The sequence below is a fragment of the Chiloscyllium plagiosum genome, unplaced genomic scaffold (assembly GCF_037043375.1).
Source record: "Chiloscyllium plagiosum isolate Xiang-an unplaced genomic scaffold, Cpla_swu_hap1 HiC_scaffold_38, whole genome shotgun sequence".
NCBI classification, from domain to species: Eukaryota; Metazoa; Chordata; class Chondrichthyes; order Orectolobiformes; family Hemiscylliidae; genus Chiloscyllium; species Chiloscyllium plagiosum.
Genome location: NW_028270176.1, coordinates 41,163,909 through 41,186,356, shown reverse-complemented (window position 1 = coordinate 41,186,356; position 22,448 = coordinate 41,163,909). Strand labels below are relative to the sequence as shown.

General features: G+C 44.7%; 1 protein-coding gene across 1 annotated transcript in view; it reads right to left on the bottom strand.

Moving 5' to 3' along the window:
• Positions 1–3,111: 3,111 nt before the first annotated feature.
• The window catches only part of LOC148139445 (putative G protein-coupled receptor 139), a 161,811-nt gene continuing 142,474 nt past the window's right edge, over positions 3,112–22,448 (bottom strand). The window contains exon 2 of the mRNA XM_087980863.1: positions 3,112–4,022. Coding sequence (XP_087836989.1) covers positions 3,112–4,022 — 911 coding nt within the window. The remainder of the gene's footprint in view (positions 4,023–22,448) is intronic.

Below are 22,448 nucleotides of genomic sequence, written 5' to 3'. Positions count from 1 at the left end.
CATGTCAGAGGCCTGGAAGAGATTGTGGATGATTGTGCAGTGTGTCCTTCGCAGGACCAGCTTGTCTAAGCGGGCACCTAAAGTTTTTGTTGTGGGTCAGAGAACCTCAGAATTAATGCAGCAGAGAAGGAGGCCATTCAGCCCATTGTACTTCCACGAGCTCACCAACTGCACAATATGAAAACAGAGAGACTGATTGGAGACAGACTGAGAGAGAAAGAGAAATAATAAGACAGAAACAAAGTGAAGGGAGGTAAACAGAGTGGAGAGAAAATGGTGTGACAGATTGAGTGAGATGAACAGGTGTTAGAAGAGAGTGAAGTTGGATAAATCAGGAGACAGATTGAGGAATGTAGACAGAAGATGGAAATATTATTTAGAAATTCCTGTGCACAGCAAACTATTTGCCTGGGTGCCATACCCTGTGAGCACTGTGCTGATACTGGCTGTGATCCCAGGTAATTTATTGCGAATAACATCACAGAGCTGAGTTGCTGACAGTTAAACAGAATCCAATAGACCAATAGATTGGTTCCAGGGAGAGGATGGATTAATTTAAATAGACTGGGCGAACAGCAACAGGAACTGATAACCCCCCAGATACTGTTTGAGAGACTGGGCCAGAGAATCTCAGTGAGGGGGATCACTGACAGAGGGGAAATCAGCATCTCAGCTGTGGGTCAAATAATGACTGATAAAGTTTGCACACTGCTTCCATGATTTCGTAACCTACATTTCAATTTATATAGCTCAATATCATGGCTGTATTTTAACAACCTTACCTCTTGGTACTTTCCATATTTTGGAATGTACAAACGTCATTTGTCCTTGCATTTTGTGTTGAATAAACAGATTTTATTATTGGGGAAGAAGGGACCTGTTCTGATGGGACAGTCTTCATCTGAACAATGCTGGGACCACAGTCTGAGAAAATCACATAACTAGGGCTGCGGACAGATCTTTCAACAACTTTTTAAGTTTGAGGTGGGGTTTCAGTTATAGGGGAAATTAGAAAACTCGAATTAAAAGAGGAGCGAAGAGTGCAGAACTCAGGAAAGCTTATTAAAATCTCCAGCACAGACACAAATCGGACAGAGTGTATTGAAAGTGTAAGCAGTCAAACTTCAAGCACACTGAACAAACAAATGACACTGAGAGGAAGGACACGTAATACAGGATTGAAAGGGTGACATCGGAATGCATGCCATATAAGGAATAAGATAAACGAGCTTGTGGCACCAATTGAAATTGGCAGTTATAAAGTGGTTGGCATCACACAGTCATGGCTGCAAGGGGATCAAGGTTGACAGCTGAATATTCAAGGACATATATTCTATCGAAAAGATAGCGCGGGGAGTGAGCGGGGTGGTTGGGGGAGCGGTTACCTTATTAGTAAGAGTGATACTCGCCCCCTCTCTTTCAACCCCTCTATCTGTCTTTTGCCTCCCTATCTCCCAAGAACCCTGTTTCTCTCTCTCTTGCTCCCTTTCCCTCTCGTCCCCCCCTCAATTTCTCTTGCCCATCTCTCTTTCTCGCTCTCTTACCGCCTCACTCTCCCACTCCTTCTTTCTCTCACCCACCTCTCCTTGCCACTCCTTCTCTCTCTTTTGCCCTCGTGTCTCTCTCACTCCCTCTCTCTCACCTCTATGTCTCTCTCGTCCCGTCTTTCTCTCTCTCTCACCTTATCACTCTCTCACACAATCTAACTCTCTCTTGCGCACTCTCTGTCGCCCTCACTCACTCTCTCACTCTCTCTCTTGCCTCTTTCTTTCTTTCGTTCTTTCTTTCTTTTGTTCTTCTTTCTTTCGTTCTTTCTTTCATTCTTCCTTTCGTTCTTCCTTCCTTCCCTTTTTATTCTCTTTTCTTTTTTGTTTTCTCATTTCTGTTCTCTCTTCTTTCTTCTCTTTTCTTTCCTTTTCTCCCTCTCTCGACCCTCTCTCTCGACCCTCTATCTCAGGCCTCCTCTATCTCTCTCTTGCCGCCTCATTCTCTTTCTCTCTCTTCCCGCTCCCCTCTTCTCTCTTTCTCTCGCCTCCCCATCTCTCTAGTTGCTTTTCTCTCTCCTTGTCCCTCTCTCTCTCTAAGACTTGCCCAATTTCCCTCTCGCCTCTCTGTTGCCCTCTCCCTCGCACCTCTCAGTCTCACTCTCTATCGTCTCTGTCTCTCATTATCTCCTCCCCTCTCTGTCTCTCTCCCTCCCTCACCCTATATGTCTCCCTTGTTCTCCTCTCTCTCTCCCCGCTCCTTCTTTCACTCTCCTACCCTCTTCCTCGGTGTCTCTCTCTCCCCACCTCCCTCCGTTTCTCTCTGACTGAATCCCTCTCCATCCTCTCCCTCCCTCCCTCCCTCTGTGACACCCACTGTCTCCCTGATCTTCCCTCTCACTCTGACCCAGAGACTGGGGGGGGGGAGTTGGTGGTGTGGCTGCGTGTGGTGGGTGGGGTGGGGGTGAGGGTATAGAGAAATGTGGGAGGTAGGAGGAGGGGAAATTGAGGTAGAGACGGAATTGACTGGGGGAGGGAGAGACAGCTGAGTGAGGGTGAGGGGGAGAGGGAAGAGTGGAGGCAGATGGAGTAACGGAGGTTGGGTGTGTGTGAGTGCGGACGAGGGGGAGTGAAATGGAGAGGTGGCGAGAAAGAGACAGTGTGCAGAATGAGAGAGAGAGAGAGGGATCGAGGTGATGAGAAAGAGTAGGGGAGAGGAAATGGGGAGGCCAGGCTGAAGTAGGAGACAGAGGGAATTAAACCCAGCTCCTGAGCTCAGGGCCCGGTGTCCTCCCCTTCCCTGAGGACAAGGACTTGTGGCTGAGTCTGTCTCTCTCCAGCTCAGGTTCTCCAACACAAAGACACAAAACAACATCAGTCACTCTGCTGCTCGGCACGCTTTAATGAACATTTTTATTGTTTACAAATGCAAGTGATGGATACAGTCAGTGGGATATTTCCGTTTCTCATTGACCCCTGAGTTGTGAGAAACATTGAAATATGTCCCTGTAACTCCCCTGTGGGATAAGGATGGCCAACCAGCGCTACGCTCAGTCTGTGACCATAGCGACAGACTGCTCCATCGCAGAAACACTGAACTGAAATGAGAAAATCCCGGATAGATTGATTAATGAGGGAATTTGATTGATCGATGGATTTGGGTGAAGGGATATTTCAGCACATTCTTCAGCTGCTGCCTGAACTTAGTCTGGGTCACTGCATAAATCACGGTGTTTGTGCAGCAACTGAGGAGCTGCAGCATGAAGCCCAATTCCTGCACAAAATCATGGAGAATCACAGGGGAATACATAATATACGACATCCGGTTCCATATAGAATACAGCATGAACGTTGACCATAGCAGGATGAAATTGGCCGAGATCACAAACAGTAAAATGATGGATTTTTTTCGGTTTCTCATTTCAGTGTCAGACTGAGCATCCCCATTGGTGTGAGCGCGGAGTCTCCTGCGGGCTCTGCTGGTCACTAAAATGTGTCTGACGGTGAGAACATTGAGCAGCAGAATCAGGAGAAATGGGACACACGGGGTGAGAATGCGATGGAGGAACTCGATTGTGACCCAGACACTAGAGTAACGAACAGCGACGGTTACCTCACAAAACCACGGCTGGTTCACCAGCCAATACTGAGCCGTGAACATAAAATACCAGGAAATGTTCTTTAAACAGCTCAGCACAGTCACTGCTCCCAGAACCACAGCCGCCGTTTTCTCACTGCAATATTTACTTTTCAGCTTCTGGCAACAAATGGCCACAAACCGATCAAAGGTGAAAGTGACGGTGAACCAGACAGAGCAGTCAGTGGCTGCATAAAGCAGGACGGCGTGGATATTACACACGGGGACGGAATCCTTCAGGAAATAAAACTGTTCATCATAAACAATGGGAATGTGTCTCAGTGTCAGGTCGAGGATAATGACCAGGAGATCCGCCGCTACCATGGCCCCCAGGTAACGTCTGACACATGGAGACAATCCACAATCTTTATAAAGCAGGACGTAGATGGTCACTACGTTAACTGTGAGGAAGGAAAAGAAACACATTATCCATCAGCCTGGAGGCAAAGGGACCCGTTTGATCCGGGACCCAGTGGGATTTTCAAATGTATCCCTGTATTCAGAGATTTATTAAAATAATTGGATCTGGAATAATAAATGGGAAGTTCAGAATTACTGACGAAAATGTGACATAAACCACAAGAAACCCTCCCTCCCCAAATACACAGAGACACATCCATAAGGACAGATGGTTTCTGGAACATTCCCACACTCTCGATCACTCGAGAACAGATACAGGTCACTCTTTCCCAGTTCCCAATACGGAGGGTGGAAACATTGCTGTCCTGAAGGATTCTCTCCCAGTTTGCTGAGACAAATGGAGTTTTGAAATTTCTGTATTTTGGTCTAAATTGTGGTCGATCCTGTGTCGGGAAGAAATGTAAACGCAGGGAAAACGTATTCACCCTTTTAACTGCTTGAGGGGCCTTCGGAACAGTGTCTCCTTCTCCCTGGAACGGGATCTCTTCCCTCGGGATCTTATCGTTTGTTCAATTCACTGACGTCCGGCCGTTCGCAAACAATGTCAGGGACAGAACGTTCCGGGGAATGTCAGTTATAGAATGTCAGGGACAGACCGTTCCGGGGAACTCCTTGACCTGTCCATCACCTTTCCCCCCTACCCACCCCACCAACATGGTATACTGTGCCTGGGCACACTGTAACATTAATGGGTGAGAGACAGAGGGTCCAGTCACAGAATGGGAACTAAAAGCATTGCCAGATCAGCTGAAATGGTTAGATATACCACATTCTCAATCCACCTCACAGAACTAGCCCAGGCACCTTAAACATAGAGGAGATGTCTGTTTAACGTGGAACACGGTGTGGACCTGGCCAATGTACTGCTCAGTGCAAACGAACAATCTGTACAGATTCATCCATTGCACTGGTCAATACAACCCAGCAATCTGTCCAGAGTGGAACACTGTGCAGATCAGATCTCTCAATCCAGACTATATATCAGTCCAGCGCGGTGAGCTGTGCAGACCACAGCAGTGCATTGATCGAAAAACCCAGACTGGATATCTGTCCAGCACCGGGAGAAGTGCAGACCACAGCAGTGCATTAATGTGTAAACCTGCAACAAATATCCATCAAACATAAGGAGCGACACAAACCGCATCATTGCATTATCTATAAACCTCAAACAGACAGTCTAACCAGCACAGCGAATTGTGCAGTGATCTCCCGTGAATTAATCTGTAAACCAGGAGCAGTTATCCTCCCAGCATGTAGAGATCTGTACAAAGCCCCAGTGCATTGATCTGTAAATCAGGAGAAGTTACCCTCCCAGCATGTGCGACTGTGTACACCACCCCAGTGCATTGATCTGCAAGCCAGGAGCAGTTACCCTCCCAGCGTGTAGGACTGTGTACACCACCCATTGCATTGTTCTGTAAACCAGGGGCAGTTACCCTCCCAGCATGAGAGGGTCTATTTCGCAGCAGAGTGCGGCGTGAGCTGGGCGGAAGTTCAGACGGAGCGCAAAGCCGGTCGGGAAGGTAAGTGATTACTATATAAAGAACTTACCTCGACGCCAACGGTCTTTTCACAGCAGAGAGTGGCGGGAGCTGGGCGGAAGTTCAGACGGAGGGCAAAGCCAGTCGGGAAAGTAAGTGATTACTATTAGAGTGGGTGTATTCTAAACCCCAGGTCCTACAAAATAGGTTCTCCCTCCCTCCCTCCTCCTCTCATCTAAATTAAGAGTCCACAGACTTGCCACAAAAAGAGGGTCGAAGGAAGTTTGGATCGAAGAGTGAGGCTTCAGCTCAGAAGTCTTTGACAAGGAGGTTGAGTGAAGTGATTACACCACAGGAGAAGAGGGTGAAGACATGACTGCCAAGCTGGTTCAGTGTGCTACGTGCTTGATGTGGGAGGTCAACGACTCTGGTGTGTCTGGCTCGTATAAGTGTGGAAAGTGTGCGCACATTCAGCTACTGACAGAGCATATTGCAGCGCTGACGAAAGAACTCGAAGACCTTAGGCTCATCCGAGAGAACGAGATCTTTCTGGACAAGACCTTCAGCGAGGTTATTACACCGATCATGCCAGAAGATAGCAGAAGAGAGCACACGATGAGGAAGGCAGCGAGGAGACTGGTGCAAGAGACCCCGGAAGAAGTACCTGTCAGGAACAAGTCGAAGCTTTTGGAAACACTAGAGACTGATGACACTGCCAGTTCGCAAGGCGGCCAGGTTTGTCAATCAACAGTTGGCGCAGAGGCAGAGCGGAAGAGTCGGACATCGCAGAGAGCCGTGGTAATAGGGGACTCCATAGTGAGAGGAACTGACCGGGGTTTTTGTGGCAGCAGACGGGACTTAAGGATGGTGTGTTGCCTTCCTGGTGCCAGGGTGAAAGATATCGCGGACAGAGTGCAGGCAATCCTCAAGAATGAGGGTGAAGAGCCAGAGGTGGTGGTACATGTCGGCACAAATGATGTCGGGAAGAAGAGGAGGAACATACTACAGCGGGACTTCGGAGAACGAGGAAGAAGGCTGAAAAGCAGGACATCCAAGGTGGTTATCTCCGGTTTGTTTCCAGTTCCTCGGGCTGGTGTGGCCAGAAACAGGGAGATAATGGACTTGAACGTGTGCTTGGGGAACTCGTGCAGGAAGCAAGGATTTAAGTTCTTGGATCACTGGGGTATATATTGTGGTCAGCATAAATTCTACAAGAGAGACGGTTTGCACCTTAATAGGTTATGGACCAGCATTCTGGCAGGCAGGTTTTCTGCTGCAACACCGCTACATTTAAACTAAGTAGCGGGGGGAGGCGACAAACTGGATGTTTAAGAAGGAAATTGAAGGGAAAGTTAGAACAAGAGAAGTCAAGGAAGACAACTGTATCAATAAGGCAGAAAACTCGGAAAGGGATCATGCTGTAAGGTTGAGTGAAATAGAGGTTGATGGGAAGGGTGAGAGCAGAAACAAATTAAAAATACTGTACATAAATGCACGAAGCACTAGAAATAAGATGGATGAGCTTGAGGCTCTTTTGGAAATTGGCAGATACGATATTGTGGGGATAACTGAGACGTGGCTTCAAGTGGACAGGTGGCTTAAAGTGAAATGAATATCCAAGGCTACACGTGCTATCGTAAGGACAGACTGACGAGCAGAGGGAGTGGGGTGGCCTTGTTGGTAAGGGAGGATATTCAGTCCCTTGCGCGGAGGACTTAGAGTCAGGGGATGTAGAGTCAGTATGGATAGAGCTGCGAAATACTCCGGGTAAAAAGACCCTCTTGGGAGTCATCTACAGGCCCCCAAACAGTAGCCTGGATATCGGATGTAAGTTGAATAAGGAGCTGAAATTGGCCTGTAGTAAAGATGTTACTACAGTTGTTAAGGGGGATTTTAACATGCAGGTAGACTGGGAGCATCAGGATGGTATTGGACCTCAAGAAAGAGACTTTGTGGAGTGCCTCAAAGATGGATTCTTAGAGCAGCTGGTGCTGGAGCCGACCAGGGAGAAGGCAATTCTGGATCTGGTATTGTGTAACGAACCAAAATTGGTCAGAGACCACGAAGTGAAGGAGCCATTGGGAAGTAGTGACCATAATACATTAAGCTTCAATCTGCAATTTGAGAGGGAGAGGATACAGTCGGAAGTGACAGTATTTCTGTTGAATAAAGGGAACTATGGAGCTATGAGGGAGGAGCTGGCCAAAGTTCAATAGTGCAATACCTTAGCAGGGATGACCGTGGAGGAACAATGGCGGATATTTCTGTGTATAATGCAGAAGTTGCAGGATCAGTTCATTCCTAAAAGGAAGAATGATCCCAGGAGGAGGCATGGGCGGCCGTGGCTGACGAGGGAAGTTAGGAAACATAAAAAGTTAAAAGAGAAAAATTATAACATAGCAAAGATAAGAGGGAAAACTGAGGACTGGGAAGCTTTTAAAGAGCAACAGAGGATTACTAAGAAGGAAATACGCAGAGGAAAAATGAGGTACGAAGGTAAACTGGCCAAGAATGTAAAGGAGGATAGTAAAAGATTTTTTTTTTAGGTATGTGCAAGGCAAAGAAATGGTTAGGACTAAAATTGGCCCCTTGAAGACAGAAATAGGGGAATATATTACCGGGAACAAAGAAATGGCAGAGGAATGAAATGGGTACTTCAGATCTGTGTGCACTGGGGAAGACACAAGCAATCTCCCTGAGGTAACAGTGGCTGAAGGACCTGAACTTAAGGGAATTTATATTTGCCAGGATTTGGTGTTGGAGAGACTGTTAGATCTGAAGGTTGATAAGTCACCGGGGCCTGATGGTCTGCATCCCAGGGTATAGAAGGAGGTGGCTCGGGAAATCGTGGATGCGTTGGTGATTATTTTCCAGAGTTCGATAGATTCGGGGTCGGTTCCTGAGGATTGGAGGGTGGCTAATGTTATATCACTTTTTATCAAAGATGGGAGAGAGAAAGCAGAAAATTATAGACCAGTTAGTCTGACCTCAGTGGTGCGAAAGATGCTGGAGTCTATTATAAAGGATGAAATGATGGCACATCTGGATAGTAGTAACAGGATAGAACAGAGTCAGCAAGGATTTATGAAGGGGAAATCATGCTTGACTAATCTTCTTGAATTTTTTGAGGATGTAACTCTGAAGGTGGACGAGGGGGATCCAGTAGATGTAGTGTACCTGGACTTTCAGAAAGATTTTGATAAAGTCCCACACAGGAGGTTAGTGAGTAAAATTAGGGCGCATGGTATTGGGGGCAAAATACTAGATTGGATTGAAAATTGGTTGGCTGATAGGAAACAAAGGGTAGTGATAAACGGCTCCATTTCGGAATGGCAGGCAGTGACCAGTGGGGTACCGCAGGGATCCGTGCTGGGAACGCAGCTTTTTACAATATGTGTTAATGATATAGAAGATGGTATCAGCAATAACATTAACAAATTTGCTGATGATACAAAGCTGGGTGGCAGGGTGAAATGTGATGAGGATGTTAGGAGATTACAGGGTGACCTGGAAAAGTTTGGTGAGCGGGCAGATGCATGGCAGATGCAGTTTAATGTGTATAAATGTATGGTTATCCATTGGTGGCAAGAACAGGAAGGCAGATTACTACCTCAATGGAATCAGTTTAGGTAAAGCGGCAGTACAGAGAGATCTGGGTGTTCTTGTACACCAGTCAATGAAGGCAAGAATACAGGTACAGCAGGTAGTGAAGAAGGCTAATAGCATGCTGGCCTTCATAACAGGAATTGAGTATAGAAGCAAAGAGGTTCTTCTGCAGTAGTACAAGGCCCTGGTGAGACCACGCCTGGAGTACTGTGTGCAGTTCTGGTCTCCAAATGTGAGGAAAGACATTCTGGCTATTGAGGGATTGCAGCATCACGAGGTCAATTCCTGGAATGGAGGGATTACCTTACACTGAAAGACTGAAGCGACTGGGCTTGTATACCCTTGAGTTTAGAAGACTGAGAGGGGATCTTATTGAGACATATAAGATTATGAAAGGATTGGACACTCTGTCAGCAGGAAACATGTTTCCGCTTATGGGTGAGTGACAAACCAGAGGACACAGCTTAAAAATACGGTGTAGACCATTTAGGACAGAGATGAGGAGAAACCTCTTCACCCAGAGAGTGGTGGCTGTGTTGAATGCTCTGCCCCAGAGGGCAGTGGAGGCCCAGTCTCTGGATTCTTTTAAGAAAGCGTTGGATAGAGCTCTCAAAGATAGTGGAATCAAGGGTTATGGAGATAAGGCAGGAACAGGATACTGATGAGGAATGGTCAGCCATGAATGGCAGTGCAGGTTCGAAGGGCTGATTGGCCTACTCCTGCACCTATTGTCTATTGTCTATGTAGAGCTGTGTATACCATCCTAGTGCATTGCTCAGTAACACTGTGTTAGATCACTGCCAGCGTGGGGGAACCTGCAGCCCATTTTTGAAGTGAAATGACGTACAGCTCCCACCCATTTACAGATCCATATCCTCATTGTGCTATGACAAGGGGTTGCCGTGGGTGTGAACATCACCTGCCAGAGAGAGATGGCGGAGGAATCGTTTGGGGTATAGACAGAGAGGGGGAGACTGAGAGACAGTGTTATGGAAGGATTTGTTCCCAGGTTGAAGAATGCTGAAATGTAGACACTTCAATAGCATCCTGTAACAAGAGCCAGTCTTCCCAGGAAGATGGGAAAAGGGGATATTGGTGTGAGGTCAGATGAGCATTTGTTCTGCATCTTTGTAACTGGAATTAATTTCAACAAAATCTATGACTCATGGGGCAGTTTCTAACAATAATTCAACTTTGTTCGATTTTCCTTGAGTGTGACAGAGGGATTATCTGCATGAGGCTGCGCTAGTTTCCTGGTGCTATCGTATCGAACTCACCTCATGAACTACCCACCCCACCCCAAGATGTCCCTATCATTCAATACCAGCCCGATTCTCCCACCCATCATGATTGGAGGTACTCACCATCGCCCGGGTGCCCCTGGATATTCCATGATTCCTGGCACTGATGCCATCTTTAACAACCTAATGAGCACATATTTGAGCTTTCTCCGTTAGGAGCTGCCCTGCACAGTTTACCTCGAGCATGGCAGATAAGGGGCAATTACACCATGGTTTGTCGATAGGGGCACGGAGATCCTGGCGGATGGGCTAGTACAGAGGGGAACATTCTCTTCCCAAAGGGGGCCACACCACCAGACTCACCGAGCATGGTCTGCACTCCTTACCCAGCTCAGTGCAGTATCTGCGGTCTGAAGAAATGTCCAGCAATACAGGACAAGCATCAATAACCATCCCCACTCTGTCAGGATAAGGGTCACTGTATTCTCTCTCCTCCCTCACACTCACTGAATATCTGTTATAGCACCAACTCCCGAACAAGTCTCTCTCTCTCTCCCTCTCTCTCTCCATCTCTCTCTCACTCTCCCCCATCCTCCCTCCCGCCACACTACTCAACACTACGATTATAGGACAAGCCAAACAGAGAACAGCCAGGGAATTCCTAGAGGCATGGCACTCATCCAAAGATTCAATCAACAAGCACATCGACCTGGACCTAATATACCGTCCACTGCAGCGGACCGCTGAAATGACAACCGGAAGCGGCAGATACAAATCACTATAAATGCCGGAGGAAACATCACAGAAGCGCTTCACACGAGGCTCCCAAGCACTGAGGATGTTACCCAGGGGACGAGACGTCTGCAACACAAATTCCCAGCTCAGCGAACAGAACCACAACAAGGAGCACCCGAGCTACAAATCTTCTCCCAAACAATGAGATAATCCAATGTTGTGGACATTAAAAATGCAGGCGTTTTGAAAATTGCAGACAGAACAAATGTCATCAACACAGATCCAAGAAATTAGGAAACACTCTCTCTCAAATGTACCTTCTCATATGAAACATATCCGCAGTAAATAGTAAAAAGATAACCCTGGCAGATTTACAGCCGGAAGAAGACACAAAAACAACAGCTGCTGTTGTGGTTTTGAAATTACATTGATGTGATTTTAATAAGTGTCTTATTGAAAGTGTATATCGTTATAGAGTTGGAGTGGGCTAATAAGCAATTAAGAGTTTGGGGATCTCAGAATTGTGAATAGTTGATGTAAAATGTTCACTTTCCGAGTTTAAAAATAAATTGATATTTTTTGTTTATACAGTGGATTTTGGGAGTTCTCTGTCACTCATCTTTTAACAGCTTACGAGGCGAATTGAGCTGTTCTTGGTGCTAAGTTTAAATTATCAGATGAGTTTCATGCTGTGTCCTAACAATTGCTCTGTGTGTGTATGTGTGTATCTCTGTGTGGGGCAGGTCTGGCTGTCTCTGTGGTGCTTAAAGTGATGCAATGCCACCCTCTGCTGGCCTCCCCACGCCACTGCACAGGCATTGGCAGCGGCTGAAAACCAACAGGGATTCATTCAGAGAGGCATTGAGAGAGGGTAAGTGCTCACATCACCATCCAAACTGATTTTTTATTTATCCATGTACTGATCTAACCGTCTTTTAAAAGTTGTAACTGCACACACTTCCACCACTTCGTCTGGAAGTCCATTCCATACACAAGCCAGCTTCTGTCTAAATTAATTACCTCTCATGACTTTTGTCAACCTTTCTCCTCTGACCTTAAAATATCCATCAGTCTTGAATTCCTCACTGTAGGGAAAAGACATTGGCCCTTTAGCTTTTCTGTACCCCTCATGATTTTATAAACCTCCGTAACATCAACCCCTCAATCTCAAACTCTCCAGTGAAAAACATCCCAGCTTACCCAGCCTCTCTTTCTCGCTCACTCCCTCCATTCCCAACAACATCCAGGTTAATCTCTTCTGAACCCTCTCCAGCTTAATAATATCAAGGTCAGTAAAATCAAAGTGAATAGTCAAGGTATTTTCTAAGAGTAGGTGAGACCAAAACTAGAGGGCATAGGTTTAAAGTGAGTTGGGAAAATGTACATTAGATTAGATTACTTACAGTGTGGAAACAGGCCCTTCGGCCCAACAAATTCACACCGACACGCCGAAGCGTATCCCACCCATTCCCCTACATTTGCCCCTTCACCTAACACTACGGGCAAATTAGTATGGCCAATTCACCTGACCTGCACATTTTTGGACTGTGGGAGGAAACCGGAGCACGTGGAGTAAACCCACGCAGACACGGGGAGAACGTGCAAACTCCACACAGTCAGTCGCCTGAGGCGGCAATTGAACCCGGGTCTCTGGCGCTGTGAGGCAGCAGTGCTAACCACTGTGTCACCATGCCACCCACATGTGACCTCAGGAGCAACGTTTTTAGTCAGAGGGTGGTGCGCCTGTGGAATTAGTGTGCAGGATGACCAGACTGGACACAGTATTCCAGAAGAGGCCTCGCCAATGTCCTGTACAACCACAACATTGACGACCAAATTTCGATACTCAATTATCTGACCAATGAAGACAAGTGTGTTAAGCACCTTCTTCACCACACGATCTATATGAGATGCAAATTTTAAAGAATTATACCTGTCGGCCTAGGTCTCTGTCCTACAACACCGCCAAATACAACTTTTAATTGTATAGGTTCTTCTCTCGTTTGATTTACCAAATCCAATACCTCACATTAATCCAAATTAAACTCCATCAGCCACCCGTCAGCCCAGTAAGTGATACTACTGCCTCCTTACCCTCCCCCTTCAATTTTAAAATGCCTGTCCCCTCTGCAGGAGCCCTGTACACTCCAGCCTTAATTTTCACAATGACCCTGAGCTTGGTTTGCCTTGTGTAGTTAGGGGGAGGAGGGACAGATTGCAGACACAGTCAGTGGGGAGGAGAGGCTGGACAGTAATCAATGGCCTGTTATCGTTGCATGGTTTTAGATCAGATTACTTGCAGGGTGGAAATAGGCCCTTCAGCCCAACAAGTCCACACCGACCGTCCGCAGAGCAACCCGCCCCGACCCATTCCCCTACATTAACCCTTCACCCAACATTACGGGCAATTTAGCATGGCCAATTCACCTAATTTGCACATTTTTGGACTGTGGGAGCATCCGTAGGAAACCCACGCAGTGTGCAAACTCCACACACACAAATGCCGGAGGCAGGAAGTGAACCCAGGTCTCTGGCGCTGTAAGGCAGCAGTACTAAACACTGTGCCACCGTGCCGTTTTGGGAAGAGGGCAGTCACACACGTTTTCGTGGGTAATACTGATCGGTATTTTGGGGCCAGAAATTATGGTCTTTCTTTGTCATTGGTGTTTAGTAATAAATATCTATTTGAGACCCTTCGTTGTGCAGAGTATGTCTGCAGGATTTATTTCCCTAATATTGCTGACTGCAAAAAATAGCAGTTAACGATATTTATCGATTTTGAACAATTTGTGTATTCAATAATGTTAACCAGATTTCAAGAAATTCATACCGAGCTGAAAGCTGGCAATTAAAATGTGACCCAACGTCTGGGCATAGTTTAGATCTTGTGGCATGGGTAGTACCCATGCCTCTGAGCCAGAAACCTGGATTTGATTCCAAATCCAAACTTCCGTGGTAGTGTCCCTAGCTCTGGACGAAATGGTCTGGATTCAAGTCTTGCCTGTTGTGGAGATGTGTCACAGCATGTCAGAACAGGCTGATGAACAAACACACAGGAGAATCATATTGCAGCTTTAGGGACTATTGCTGAGTGGTGGTAGTGTCCCTATCTCCAGGCACAAAGTTTCAGATACACATCCTACAGAGATGCTTCATAATATGTCTAGACAAACTGATGTAAACGTTGTTAGAATTGTGTCTTGATGGAGAAGGAAGAGATGTCAGTATTGAATTTCAGAATTTAGGCCCAGGGAAGACTGTGAGTATAGCCAATCGTGTTGGTTGGGATCACATTTCGCAGCAGTCGCAGTTTATAAAATCATAACAGTCATGGATAGGGTGAGTATTCAAGGATTCTTCTCAGGGTAGGGGCCATTGGTTGAAAGTGAGAGGGGAAAGATTTGGAAGAGGCCTAAGCAGCACTATTTCACGCAGAAAAATTGCAAGATTTGAAAGGCATCTCGATGCTGACAGACCTGCTGAGTTTTTGCAGCAATTCTGCATTTATTAAAAATTAAGATGCCTTCATTTTAACACATATACTCTGAATGCATAAACATTGAAACATTTTTAAATGACGCAGGCACATATAAACACATTTCAAATTGACTATTTTCTGCGAAGGAAAAAGCAGCAACGATGTACCTACATGGAGCAGGGAATGTGATGGCGACATAGTTTGGACCATGTTCAAGGAAATCTCATATGGTCCAGTTTGGGCGAGGAAGATGATATTGTGTGACTCAACTCAGAGAGGAAGAAAATGTAATCTGCCCGAGAAGGAGTGGCCTATACTGTACTCTCTCTCCCTCATTGTTTCTCATCACAGCAATGTGTGCAAGCTAAAAAAAAGTGTGCATGAATAGTCTGAACAGTTACAGTCTGTCTCCTAGGATAAGGAGTCCAAAACAAGAGAGCATAGGTTGAAGGCGAGAGGGGAATAATTTCGAAGGGACCTTAGGGGCAAATGTTTCACGCAGAGAGTAACGTGTGCACAGAAAGTGTTGCCAGAGGAAGTGGTGAAAGCAATACAATTGTACATTTAAAAAGTGACGGAAAGATGAGGGATACTGGCCACATGTTCGCAAATAGGACTAGATCAGATTTGGTTATCTGGTCCAAGTGGACAAATTGGACTAACGAGTCTGTTTCCATGCTGCATGGCTCTCTGATTCTATAAGAGGAATGAGGAGAAAATCTGAAACGACCTTTCAAGTCAGAATTCTCTTCACTGGAAGTTTTTCGTGCATCTATGTTCACATTGATTCAAGGCTGAGTAACTTAAACACTTGACAGGGAATTGTATCACAGATAATAGGATACAGTCAGGAAAGTGGGGCTGAGACCACAACGTGATCAGCTACAACCTTAGTGCCTGGTGTAGAAGGGTCAAAGTGTCGAATGACCCACTCCTGCTCTTCATTCCCATGTTTCTGTGTTCCATTCAGCCCCTCAAACCTGCTAGACAGGAGCAGTTCGAGGCCATTTACTGGTATCACCTGGTGCACAGAAACAAGGAAGACCATTCAGCCCCTCGGTATTGTCACACACGGTTTGAGGGAAATGAAATTTGAAAACCGAGGCTGGATATGAAAGAGGCCACTCATCTATCTTCACAGAACTTCCCCTCCCTGCAAATTGTGCTTTATTTGTTGGTCATGTTGTAGACCCAGATTACGTGTGAATACAGCCCCCATACCTCACCTAGAGATGGCCCGCATCGCTGACTGCAACATTCAATTACAGATCTTCCAGGAAATTAACACCCACTAACCTTGCAATGATATAATATGAGAACATCAGAAAGAGGGGCAGGACGTTCATTCCCCTCAAGCCTGCCTTTCCCTTCACTAAGATCATGGCTGATCTGCTCTAGGTCTGAAATCGTCTTCAATGTCCAAATCTTCATAGCCCTTAACTCGCTGTCAGGTCAAATCCATCTACCCCTTCTTCAAATACTTTGTTATCTAGCTCTCCTAACATGATGGAAAAGCAAATTGCTGACATTCAATAACCTCTGTTTGAAATAAGCACTCCCTGCTTCTCTACCATGACCTGTTGCTATGAACATATGATGTGAACACAAAGTTTCAGATAACAGTGACTGGCCCTGATATCAAGGGAGTGCTTGACTAAGGATGACGTCAAGGAGTTAAACACAATGGGATTTGTTTAGGAATCAGCATAAACTCCCCACTGGTTGGAGACAATCACAGGAAAATGGAAGGTGTTTGTCGTGTGGATGTCCACTATCTCAGTCCCCTGACATCTCTGTGGGAGATCCTCATGTTAGCTTCCTCTTCACAAAAATCTCCAGCTGCTTCATAATATCATTCCCCCATTATAAGATCAGAGGAGAGGATGTTTCTTGAAGATTATTCAATATTCACAACAATGTGCCCCCACCCCCCTCCCATCAGTTGCTGAAGTAGTCTGTGTCCATGTACAGCAAGATCTGGACAACATTCAGGCTTGTGCTGTAAAAGTATATGTAGCATTCATGTAACAGTGAGATGCTGCTTAATTCCGCAGGGAACAGAGGAAGTCATTCAGCATCTTAAGCTCACTTCACAGGAATATGAGGAAGCCATTCACTCCATTGAAACTACTAGCCCATTCAGACCCTCCTGCCTATTACACAGGAAGCAAGGAGTGCAGTGTTATGGACCAGGCCAGAGCCCCGTAAAAATATTTTGACGTGGTAGTTTAAATCCAACTATTATGTTACTCTAAAGGCAAATCTAACAACTAGTTCAGATGTAATGTGATTGGTTAACTACTCGATGTTAAGCAAAACAATTTATTTGCGCACAATCATTAAAATACAATCAAAGAAAGAGAAAATTAGAATGACAACACGATTCAAAAACATAACAGAACAGTAGCTACAATCCTATTCCTAACTAACTGTACCCATATAGTCAGATCCCATAAACACAACCACTTGGCAAAAAAAACAAATTCTCACATACAGTTCTCCAGGAGGGGGAAAAAGCAGCACCCAGTAAAAAAGATCAGAGACAATAGCAGCCAGGAGATAGTCACTGAAGCTTCCAACTCTATGGCGACCCCAATAGTTTCTGATGTTACTGAGAAACCAAAACCCAGAGATCTTAATCTGTGACAGCTGGCCACACCCATTCAGGTTACATTAAAATAAACACAAGGCCTCTCTAGCTGTTTACACAGCCGCCTTAACTAGCCAGCTTGGTAACGATCATTAAATCTGTCTCTTAAAAGAATCCAGGACAAAATAACATCTGAAAGCTACAGCATCATTACGCTAGTTAGCACATCGAGCTGTTACACAGGAACCAGGTGTAACCCAGTCAGGCCCTTGGCCCTGTCCAATCGGACGAGGAAGAAGCCTTTCAGCCCCTTGAGTCACTTACACAGGAACAGGAGGAGGCCTTTAGTCCCTTGAGTCACTGACACTGGATCAGCAGACGGACATTCAGCTCCTTGAGTCAATGACACAGGAACAGGAGGAGGCCATTCAGCGCCTTGAGCCACTGACACATGAACAGGAGGAGGCCATTCTGGCCCATGAGTTGCACAGAGACAGCAGGAGGAGACCATTCAGCCACTCAACGCTCTTACACAAGGAAGTGAAGAGGGAAGCAAAATGCTTTGTGTGAAATCTCAAGGAGGCACCTTCCATCTCCGAGAAGACAGCCTGGTGTTCTCTATGTAGGGCGGAAGCTGGTGCGAGTGCCTACCTGTTTCAGATGGAAGGTATGGTGACTGATGTTGGGGATTGTGAACACATGATGTTCAGTGCAGGCTCACACACTGACTGTTTATTAATGTGGGGAGAGATAATTACGGCTTAGAAACAATTAGGAAACCCATATTAGACTGATGAATGGACTCTCTAAGTTCACATAATGCTGATCTTGTTCATGTTGATCTTGTCTAGTGCACATCCTGTGCAGTGTAACCTATATGCCTTACTATGTCCAAATCTATTTTGACCCTATGACCTGTCTGGCCATGCTTACTATGATTCGCCTCCAGTACTCATAAATAAAGTGTTTCCCTGTACTGATGTACACATGACAGTAAATCAAACCAATCAAACCTAGGTTAAGTATGGAATTTCTCCCCCTATCAATGTCTCTTCTGGAAATAAGTGATCGCAACCAAAGCTAAAGTTTCAGTGCAACCATCTATATACTCTCATAGCTCTACAGATTAAACATTCGGTTTCTTCCCTCTCATTTCATCGTACAAACACCTGTGTCTGTGGTAAGGAAATTATTGCTGACAAAGGTGATCAAATCTGTAGAGATTGCCATAAATACTCTCGGCAAGGATTCATAATTACAGGGTCATGGTTTTACATAGATTTTTGAATCAGTAGACATAGAGAGCAGTAGACGTGGTCTGTGTAGATTTCAGTAAGGCCTTTGATTAGGTTCCACATGATATGCTGCTCTGGAAGACTCGGTCACATAGAATGCAGGGGGAGCAGGAAAATTGGATACACAATTGGCTTGATGTTAGGAAGGAGAGGTTAATAGTGGAAGGGTGCTTGTAGGACTGGAGGCCTGTAACTTTTTTTTATTCATTCTCTGGATGAGGGCATTGCAGCATTTATTGCCTTTCATAATTGGCCGCAGGGCAGATAAGAGTCAAACAATTGTTGTGGGTCTGGAGTCACGTGCAGCCAGACCAGGTCAGGATGGAAAATTTTCTTTGCTGAAGGATTTTAGTGAATTAGTGGAGAATCTCATGGGTTAGTGCTGGGCCCATTACTGTTTGTTATTTCTTATCAATGTTTGCAACGAGATTGTAACAAACATGATGATTAAATTTGCAGATGACACTAAAATATTCAGTATCGTGGACAGTGAGGAAGGTTATCATAAAATGCAACAAGACCCTGATTAACTGGGGAAGTGGGCCCAGAACTGGCAAATGGAGTTTAACATAGATAGGTGTGAGGTATTTCATTTTGGAAAGTCAAATCAAGGTAGGTGTTTCATGGTGAATGATAGGGCCTTAACGGGTGTAGTGGACAGACAGACTTTGAAATTCAGGTTCACGCTTCTCTGAAAGTGGAGTCACAGGTAGTCAGAAGGCTTTTGGCACATTGGCCTTCATCAATCATTGATGACAGAAGTTGGGAAGTTATGTTCCAGATATACAAGGCTTTGGCGAGGCCACACTTGAATTATTGTATTCAGATTTTGTCACTTTGTTATAGGAAGGATGTTATTAAACTAAAAAGAATCCACAAGAAAATTACAAGGATGTTGCCACAACCCAATGGTCTGAGTTGAAGGGAGAGTTTGGATAATCTCGGATTTCTTCTTTAGAGCAGAGGAGAATGAATAGCGAACTTATAGAGGTATATATGATCATGTGGGGCATGGATGTGGTGAATGCTCTCAGTCTTTTTCCAAGGTTTCGAGAAACAAGGATGAGAGGCATCAGTTTAACGTTAGATGGAAGGAGAAAAGGGAACCTGAGGGGCAACGTTTTTACACAGAGGCTGGTACGCAGATGTAAAGAGCTGCTAGCAGATGCGTTTGAGGGGGTACATTAACAACATTTAAAAGGCATTCAGACAAATATATGGATAGAAAAGGACTCCAAGGATATGGACCAAGTGCAAGGAAATGGGGTTAGCGTGATTGGACAATTACGATGTGGAGATCAAATCCCTCTGTTAGTTAAAGCAAACACCCAGAAAAGCTCACTCTGCCGCGTAATTTGTTAAAATATGAGTGACAAAACTCCGGCATTCCAGTATTTAAAGAAAAATAACGATTTAATTTCTTAACTTTAAAAGTCGTCACTAACAACAACTATTCACAAATACAAGATTCCCTTTTCTTTACTGATGTCTATCTGACTCCAACTCGAAAATAAAACGCTGTTCCTATAACCCAACTATGAAATATTACATTCAATTAATCTCAAGACCACACAGTCTTCCAGCTGCTGATATCTATGGGTCATCTTCCTTTGTTTTTAACTGCAGCTACGTTTTACATGAAAATGTATCTTAGAGAGTGTTTTAGTTAGCCAGTTACCTCTCTGGCTCTACAGCAGTTGCTCTGCTGTTCAATGGCAGTTACACTCCATCTAATGTTCAAAGTGCCAGGTGCATATACTCCTCACGACACATTAAATTCTCATCATTTGATTTTTTCCACGTGTCAAAACAGTTATATTCAAATTCCATTGTCTTCTGGGATCCTGGGCATTATTTAAACTAATTGTTATCAAAACAGCAACCAAAACTCAGGTATCCATTTACCAGGCAATTGTTGCATTTGGAAAAGCCTTACCATTAGCTGGCAACTCTGGCTGTACATTATATTCAGTAAAATCAGTTCTGTCTTAAAGTGACTAGACATTTTCACCCCCACCCCCGCCCTTTTCAGGAAAAAGAAATAAAACATCAGAATTAAACGATGGCTTCATTTCTTTTCCTGTAATTCTGAATCTCAAAACTACGAAATGCAAAAATAATTAATCCAACGTATACCTCCCATATTAATTCTGCACACATATGTAACATGGGAATAAGTCAAATCTAATCTGCACTTTTTCCTTTAAATCTGCGATAACACATCTGCGTTTAACAATTGTACGGCCCACAACGTGTACATTTTGGCAGTTAAAAGTCAATAACGTCAGACGCCAGTGAAATATTCACATATTTTACTCTTTAAATCTTTCAAAAAATTCAAAAGGATTTTAGATTTATACAATCATCTCCGACAACCCGTTTGTCGCATGAACAATCAAGTATTGCCAGGCCAGTACAAAACACAGTAATCTTTTTCAATAGTGGAGCATTTTGTTTCCGGTGGGTGTTCGGTTTTTTTTTACAGGTAACCAATTAGCCATTCCATTGCATTATCATGTTCCTGCGTCAATACATCTCCAACTCCTATATCGCAGGCAACAATCGCAATTTTGAAGGGTTTCAAAATATTTGGTGTAGCTAAAACTGGTGTGGTAGTTAATGCTGCTTTTGAATTCTCAAGTGCCTGCTGGAATTGTTCTACACAACAACATTTTGCGTCCTTTTTTAGTGAATCCATCAGCAGTTCCACAACGCTGCTAACGTTTTGAACAAACGTCCAATGGAATCCACTCTGTTCCAAAAATCGAAGCTCCTATTTCATCGAGGATGGTTGTGGAAATATCTCAAAGCCCTTCGTCTTTGTGTTCCATGAGGTCAACCTTCCATGTCCACTGTAATGTTCCAAGAACGTCAGCTCTGCCTTCGCAAATTCTGTTTCCTTTTCGTTTCATATCAGTTTTCCTTCGAGTAATCGTTCCACGAGATCTGTCAACATGTGATCTTTCCATGACTTGCTAAAGATCACTACATCTAACAGATAAATTGCGCAATTTGTTAATCTGGCCACAACTCTGTTCATGAATCTTTGGAATGTGGCTGGTGCATTATTCATTCCAAACAGCATCATTTTGAATTGATGTAGCCCATTTAAGGTACAAATGCAGAAACTTCTTTCACTTTCTCTGATAAAGTTGCCTGCCAATAACCATGCAGTAAGTCCAAATTTGTGACGTGTGTGGCATGTCAAACTTTACGTATGTAGTGTTTAAATCTTGGTATTGGATAGTAGTCTGATTTTGTTTCAGCGTTGGCCTTCTGATAGTGCACACAAAATCGCTGAGTCCCAGCAGGTTTGGGAACTAACAGAATCAGCGTACTCCACTCGCTCTGACTTGGTTGAATGATATCTTCGTTGAGCATCGCATCCACTTCCTTCTGGACCTCGGTGACTTTGTGAGGATTAAGCTTGCAGGAGTGTTGTTTAGCAGAATAGCATTCCATACTTCCAGCCCATACACAAAAGCGTAGGTCCTCCCATCAGGGTTCTGCAAATGTCCTCATACTGCTGCAATGAACAACCAACTGCGTTAATTGCTCTTGCGACAGACAGGTCGTTATCCTATTCCACTCAAGGACTTCCTTGTTATTTGAAGTATTTTGAGGGACATCAAAGTCAATGACATCTGTCTTTGATTCCTCACTCTGCGGAGCAGTAACTAACACCTGTTTCCCCAGTTCCTTATCTCTATATTAGTAAGATTCCAACGTATTCACATGACATACCTGCCACCTTTTATATCCAGCATCTTTACTAGTTAGTTTACCTGACTCTACTTTTTCTCCATTTGGAAAGGGGCACTAAACCTGGCTTTGAAGGAATTTCCTACCACTGGTGGCATCCCTGCGGAAAAAAACCCATCAAATTTCATAGTTTTTACCTGCCACTTGCTTCATTGTATGCTGTGCTCTCTTCAGGTGCTGCTGAGCCTACTCACATGCTCTACTTAATCTCTCCCTCAC